Genomic DNA, 8,127 nt, shown 5'->3' with positions numbered 1-8,127 from the left:
TAAATGACCTGAAAGTCTCATGTGTAGTTGTTAGTATTCATTTCTCTGAATGGTACTATGGTATCTACTAGAGAAAAATAAGTCATTCATGAACAGTGGTTAAAAAAATGAAAAACCTTACACCTGTAACAATTGAGCAAATATATCTAAAGGAACCCTCCACATGGGTCGACTGAATGAAATGGAGTCTAAACTTATCATAGATAACTTTGTAGATAATTGATGACTGTAGGCTAGGAGGAAAAAATATAAAAACTTCTGAAGTGAAATTATAATAACATCAAATTAATTTCCCCATATATTATTCCATCATATTTTTATATTCCTTAACTAGGTAAAGCAGAATCTGCAAAAAGTGGAATGGTGACTCATCACAAATGGACCTAAAGTAGGAAAACACAAAGAAATGATGGATGTGATATTCATTACCCACCAACTGGGGTTATGTGAAAGAGCAATACAACCTTGTAAAATGGAAGAGAGAGTATAAAAAGCTAGAAAGGTGCAAACCAGTGTCAGGATCATTTGTGTGGCTCTGTTTTCAGGGGATGATCTTTGGGAAGCATGTGAGCTGAGGATCCATTGAACCTTCTTTTTATGTCCATAAAGTGTGATAATCATAAAAGTGCTGGAACATATGATGAGCACAGAAAATACGACTTCAGGGAACACCCAAAATGCTGTGTACACGGAACTTACTATTTTGTCATGACCTAGAGAGAGGCAGAATTCAAGACCTCTCTTTTGTGTCTTGTTTTTGCTGTTCCTTTTGGTAGATGCATACACTGGGAAAAACATATTTGCTAGCAGGAAGAGGATCCAGCAGAGGGAAAGTATCAGTCCCATAAACTTGGTAGTTTTTGTTTTGATTTCTTTCCAGAAGGAGTTTCTTGGGCTGATAGTGACTGCCTGGAAGAAACTCAAGAGACAAGTGGCGCTGATGGACATGCTCCTGCCAAGTCTATGAACATATAAAATATGATTGCATCCAACATCATTGAAGAATTGGTTCCAGCCAAAGGCTCCCATTATCTGGGCAAGTCCTTTGGAGAGAATGATCAAGGAGTTAGATGTGAACACATGTGTAAGAATCATGTCTACTACCTGTAATGTGCATTCCTTGCAGTAAAGTATTAAGTAGTTGAAAAGAATGGAGAAGTTTCCCCAAAGTCCAAGTACACTCTGAACTAATAACACCATTCCTATAGTCATGTTCCTGTACTCCATTCTGTCATTTAGTAGTTTTTCAATTTTATTATAGCAACAATTCCATGTGTGGATCAAAGAATATATTGAAGATTTCCATGTGGGGACACATATGAGAAAGAATCATACGAGCTCAAAATTTTAAAGCCATGGTGTGCATCATATCAAGACTCTGTTTCAAAACAAATGTTTTCATCATTAATAACTTTGATTAAAATTTTTGAATCTTATAAACAAACATCTTATAGAGAGAGCTTTGTTAATTATTAAAATAGTTATCATTAAAAATAAGGGCATTTCTTCCCACTGAGAGAAAAATGGCTAGGAAACTCAGAGTGAATAATTATTGAATTCTACCATTCATATTGAACTTCTCTTTACATGTCATAGTAGAAAAATAGATTTAACCACCATTTTCAACCAGAAGGAAATTCCTGCGAATATGTACTCTTATAAAATATATTCACTACTAGGGGTAGAGGATGATAACTATAGGTACATACTAGAATTTCAAACATGTTTTGATGAAAAATAGTGATCATCAAATTTTCTCAAAAAATTCATACATAATGGCATATGCATCCTTTCTTATTTGGAGTCAGACTGTGGAAGACAACAGCAGCAATTCTGTTTGGCAAACTTTATACCAACTGAAAATTCAGTTAAAGTTCATGGTTTAAACTAACTTTGTGTAATAAAAAGGCAATCAAAACATTAAATGAAGAGTAAACAAAGAATGTCTAATGTTCTCAGCAGATATACTATTTAGTGTAATTGTACTTTTGCATAAATGCAATGAAAATTCCATAGGATCAGGCTGAATGCTCACAGCTAACCATTGGATTGAGCACAGGTTCCCTAGTGGAGGAGCTAGAGAAAGGACCAAAGGAACAGGAGGGGTTTGCAGCCTCATAGGAGGAACAACAATATGAACCACTCAGAATCCCCAGAGCTCTCAGGGACTAAACCACCAACCAAAGAGTATACATGGAGGGACCCATGTCTCCAGCAGCATATTTAGCAGAGGATGGCGTTGTCAGATGTCAATGGGAAGAGAGGCCCTTTGTTCTCTGAAGGCTTGATTCCCCAGTGTATGGGAATGCCAGAACAGGGAAGCAGGAGTGGGTGGGTTGGTGAGCAGGAGCAGGGGAGGATGGGAGAGGGAGTCCTCAGAGGGAAAACCAGGAAAGGGGACAACATTTGAAATGTAAATAAAGAAAATATCTAATCAAAATTAAAAAAAAAGAAAAGAAAATATCATAGGAGATACCAGCTCTTATTGCAGATGTAGATAATATCATGAACCCTTGATAGTGTTTCCATGTCAGAAATATTTATCAAGAATAGATATAAACATGTCTTCCAAAACTCATTCTCCTAATGGTATCTTCAAAGATAAAGGACCGTGTATAAACCAGATGTAATTTATAATGAAAAACCTCCTTACATTGACCACCCCTGCTGATACATAATCAGGTTCTGTGAAATATTATGGTCAGAAGATCAAACTATTCATAAAAGTAAAATGCACCAAAAGTCTACCCAGGAAAATGTGAGTGTTTTTTATTGTGTTATTGAAAAACACATCATAGTTCTACATTGATCAAACGTCTTAAGGGTAAAGATACATAGGAACCTATTCCCCCATGTGCCCTCACCAGCTCATCAAAACACAGTGAATTGTAACAAATAGCATTATCAATGTCCTAATTTAATTTATATATTTTGAGGTGAAGGAGTTCAGGCAGTATCTCAGTCTAAATAATAGTTAGATCTTAACAAGATATTTCTAAAATACCAATACAACCACTCTGGAAATAAGTCTGGCGGTTCCTCAGAAATCTGGGCATGATACTACCAGAGGACCCAATTATACCACTCCTGGGCATATACCCAGAAGACTCCCCAGCATGTAATAAGAGTACATGCTCCACTATGTTCATAGCAGCCCTATTTATAATAGCCAGAAGCTGGAAAGAACCCAGATGTCCCTCAACAGAGGAATGGATACAGAAAAATGTGGTATATTTACACTATGGAATACTACTCAGTTATTAAAAACAATGAATTCATGAAATTCTTAGGCAAATGGGTAGAACTGTAAAATTTCATCCTAAGTGAGCTAATCCAATCACAAAAGAACACACATGGTATGCACTCACTGATAAGTGGATTTTATCCTAAAAGCTCGGAATATCCAGACACAATTCACATATCAAATGATGCCCAAGAAGAAGGAAGGAGAGGCCCCTGGTTCTGGAAAGGCTAGATGCAGCAGTATAGGGGAATACCAGGACAGGGAAGCAGGAGGCGTTTGATTGGGGAACATGGGGAGGAAAGAGGGCTTATGGGACTTTTGGGGAAGGGAGATCCAGGAAAGGGGAAATCATTTGAAATGTAAATAAAGAATATATTTAATAAAAAAGGAATGTAAATGAATAAAATATCCAATAAAAAAGAAAGTTTAATAAAATAAAATAAAATGCCAATACCGCAGCTCATGGATTCCTGTAGTTGCTACTACAGATCATATTCTATTCCTTCACGTATGTTCTCAACACTAAGATGAGTCTCATTTGTGAATTCCAGTGAAACATTTATATCTCATGTCTCTAAAAACAATGTGTATTGGTAGAAGGGTTAGGTAGAGGTGAGGCATAAAACATAGGTAGAAGTACATCTGTAGGTAGAATAGCAAGGACCCACAGGGCCAGATCAGGAACACTTACTGACAAAGACTTACAGATATCAATGTCATGCATGTTGTAAGTTCATTTTCGTGTTCCTTAAAACAGTGTCATGAAGCCTTACTGTACTTTATTTGGTTTCTGTGTTCTTTCAGATAATTAAATCATGAAAAATACTTGAAAAATATAAAGAAAAAAATTACAGAAAAATTTGTAAGCATAGAATACCTGGAAGCTTCTTAAAGTCTACCATCCTGATACATGGCTTGGTGAAGTGCTTGGACACATGTTCAGGAAGTTCCTTTGGAATAATCTGCCATGGCCAATCTGTGAGTATCGAGTTACCAATAATATCTAGTGGAGAACACAGCAATAGAAGAGCTGCCATGAGATTGGAGACACCTGAAATCAGAGATATGACAGTAGATTGCAATTAGTATTTTAAAAATAAGCATAAGGGTTTGAACCCCCTAGAAAATACCTATGATTTCATCTTTATACTGAATCGTTTGGATGAATACCATTTCAGATTCCCCAAGTCATTCTGCTATATTGTAGCAAATGCCATTTTTCTTCAGAGCCCCTGGATAAGTAGGAACAGACAATGTGGTTCAGACACCGATAACATCAACATTAAAAATTCTCAGAGTATTTACTCATGGTGCTACTTTGTTAAGATACAACCTTAATTGAATTGGAAAATACAAAGTGAGGTAGTAATAATCACTACATATCTGAGTCCATTTCACATGATTTGTATAAAGACTGAGAGACAATTTGTATATAATTGCCTATATTAAAATGGTAATTAGATGCTGTTTGGTGACTTTAAAACTGAGAACCTGACCTGGCTGCTTGAACAGGTACATAATTTTATGCTCATTGATGCTTTGTCAGTTACATGTTGAAATATTTAAGTGATATTCAATTTGTTTTCACTGCATCTTATATTACTGGCATCATCCAAATATAGTATTCTTATAGCTAAATTAATAAAAATTGTATATGTCTAATTTTGATTTGAAAAGATAAGGCAGATCCAATATTTATTTTACAACAAGTACTTTATGGTTTCACAAAAACAAAAACAGTCATAGTATATCTCAAATGAAGACTAGAACAGTATTTTTTTCATGAATCTTTTATAAAACATATAATCGGCTATGAAACATGAAAAGCAATATATGAAATTAGAGTGTAGCAAACATTGATATCACTGGGGTAAGCAGAAAGTTTGGTTGATAACTTGTTTTGCTACAGGTAAGCGAACATATGTTCAGTCATAAAAATCACATAAAAAAAAAACCCAGGGTGCTGTTGTGTATTTTTAATTATACCATACAAATATTGCTTCCTCTCCTACTTCTCCCTCCTAAATTTTTCATATACCACTTCTTGCTCACTCTTATATTTATAGCCTTCCTTATATTTATAGCCTTCCTTTCCAACAATATATCCAAATACGTATATATAATGTGTATATATAAATTTAATATATATTTTTATATAATATGTATGATCCACTTGATATGTGATATATAAAAGACATGATATATGAATATATACACATATGATATCTCATATATATGATAAATATACATGTGCATTTGACATATTGGTCAAATACATGTAAAAATACTATATATTCCATGTACAATTTATATCCATATACAATATGCTATATATTGTATTTGCAATATAAAATTATTTAGATATATAATATACATAAATATATGCATGTATTTAAATGTTTATATATATGTATATATGTCAAAATAAAAACATAGTTTACATTTATAAATTTTATAGTCTTATATAAATATATGTGCCTATATATTTTTAAGTAAATAAGTGCAGCCACAGTATTTACAATTCTAGGTACCAGTAGGTACCAGTAGGTACATTTTCAGGATTTCATATTTGATAGAGAAAACCACTTCAAATTGAATGGTAGAGTTTGAAGCACAGTTCTTATTGATACAATTACGTTTCAATGAAAGCATATTCAGGTCATATCATTTTTGAAAAGGTGAAGAAAAATATATAAGATCATGAGAAAGAGAAATTGTATTTTGAGGCTTTTTTTCTCCTAGAAATGTCAGAATATCATGTCAACATAAAATACCAACTGAGATTATCCCTTAAATGTACAAGAAAAATCAATGGAGAATGCACTTCAACTCACAATGTACCTGAACAAATACATATTCCTAAATTAATAAAATGTTACCTATTACCAATTTGAAATTAAAGGCTTCTATTTATAAATCCATATATTTAGTCAAACTTTTAGTAATAAAATTTCTAAAAGTTCCTTAAGTGGAAAGCATTCTTAAAAAGAATCTGAAATTAATGCATTTCACAAATTTTTAAAAGAGAAAATATAAGCTGTAGATGTAATCATAGGTTTATATTTTTCTTGTCATTCCAGAAGCCACAGGTAACAAAAATATCAGTTATAAAAACTAGAAAACTCATCCTGTTTCTGGGTGAAGCTATATCAGAGTTTCACTAAACTAAGGAAAATTTCAGCAGACATATATATCCTGCATGAACTGACCATGAAAATGTTACCTTTTCTTCAACATACCCAAGTTCAGGGTGGAGAGAAGTCTTCATTTACCACATCACTGATTCTGAGGTCTTGTCATAGTCATTCAGGTAAATTTGCATACAAATATGATTTCACTAAAGAAGCTAGTAAAATTACAAAAAGTTTCCCAGAGCTAGACAGCTATTATTTGATTTTGTTCTTTGAAGAGAGAGCTGAAGGCTTTACCCAAGTGTCTATGATTGTTATACTAAAAAGTATAATTCATGTAAAAAACAGTATTAGCCACATAAATGACAAAATTATTATGATCTCTAAGCACCTTTGATGCAAGGTAAATATGGATCTGGTATGATTTACTAAAAGTCAGCATCAGAAAAGATTTTATCCTACCATATTTAGAAAGTCAGGAATTAGCAACAGGTATTTGACTCTCTTCATTTAAGTAAATCTACTTATAACTAATAAAGTTTTCACCTAAATTAGCAAAATTCCGTCTCTACGTGCTTTCACCCCAGCATCCATTCTTTAGACTTGAGCAATTACAAAACTACCATCTTTTTCTGCTACCCAGAAGCACTACAAATAACATACTTCTTTCCTTTTTTTCAGCAGTATCTTTAGCTCCATAGGAAGCTCCTGGAATGACAGACCTGTGAGAGAGGGGATGAAAGCGACCCACAGATAAAGAATTAGAACATGTGATTTCATCTCTCTCAGAATTGTAGTTTTTATCTCATCTGTAATGGCAGTGGCAGCACTTTCTTTGGGAGCCAATAACTCTTCTGAGACTTTGTATCTATTTTAATTCTCTAAAGATAATATCTGATAACTTATGTGTGTCTCAAAAGAGACAAAAATCCTAGGAGGATCCCTTAAGATTTCATGATCACTGAAGTCCAACATGAAGGTAACTTGCTGGGAACATTGAGGTTCAATATGTGAAAAATAGAGTAAGAAGCCTCTGTGAATAATCAGACTCCATTTTTATCTTTGATTGTTCTCTCACACACACACACTATATTATATTATATTATACTATATTATATTATATTATATTATATTATTTAATCATATTATATTAATTTTCAGGCCCCACAGCTGTCTCATTTTAAAGGTGGAATATTGAACAAAGAGAAGTTACTCAAGAATTCAGGGATAGCTAATGATTATCAATAAGGGAAACGGAAATAAGAATCTATACTTACTAACTATTTACTTTTTGCACAACAGGTTACAAATTAACTGGACTTGAGGTATTAAACATGATTAAAATCGCTACATGAATCACTCCAACAATGCCAAAAATCACAAACACAGACATATTCTTTTAGGATTTTTCCATATGTAACTATACCCCACAAAATAAGTCAACAGTATTCAAAAACTGTCACATAACCCAGTATTTACATGGAGTAGAAACCGGAGAAAAGTATAGTCCTTTCCAATAAGGATTTTGTTGAGATTCATTGTTCAGAAATTAGTGAATAGAATAAAATCTAATGTTTCAAGATATGATCTCTGCCCACTAAACATCTCAATGATGAAATATTGAAGATAATAGAGAATTAGTGAGCTAGAGTCCGAAGAAGGGTACCTTCTGCCTAACTGCTGCCCAAAGCTCCCATATTTTTCTGAGATTCAATAATTCAACATAATACTTAGGATGCTTAGATTTTGCTT

General features: G+C 33.5%; 1 protein-coding gene across 1 annotated transcript; it reads right to left on the bottom strand.

The window, feature by feature from the left end:
* Positions 1 to 330: 330 nt before the first annotated feature.
* Positions 331 to 2,566, bottom strand: LOC127673977 (vomeronasal type-1 receptor 4-like). Its single transcript, XM_052169780.1, has 2 exons — positions 2,540 to 2,566; positions 331 to 1,248 (listed from the first exon to the last, which is right to left on the bottom strand). The coding sequence occupies exons 1-2, from the start codon at positions 2,561 to 2,563 to the stop codon at positions 331 to 333; spliced, it is 942 nt and encodes a 313-aa protein (XP_052025740.1). The 5' UTR covers positions 2,564 to 2,566.
* Between the last annotated feature and the right edge of the window lie 5,561 nt (positions 2,567 to 8,127).

The sequence above is a fragment of the Apodemus sylvaticus genome, chromosome 23, assembly GCF_947179515.1.
Source record: "Apodemus sylvaticus chromosome 23, mApoSyl1.1, whole genome shotgun sequence".
In the NCBI taxonomy this organism is placed as follows: Eukaryota; Metazoa; Chordata; class Mammalia; order Rodentia; family Muridae; genus Apodemus; species Apodemus sylvaticus.
Note: the sequence above shows the minus strand (reverse complement) of the source record. Positions and strands in the feature narration are given on the sequence as shown.

Bases quoted from the DNA above. Each gene is read 5' to 3' on its own strand.
- LOC127673977 (XM_052169780.1), bottom strand. From the start codon at position 2,563: ATGTTTATATCTATTCTTGATAAA. The intron at 1,249-2,539 runs TATTTCTGACAT...TATAATAAAATT, and splicing joins TTATATCTATTCTTGATAAA to GAAAAACTACTAAATGACAG.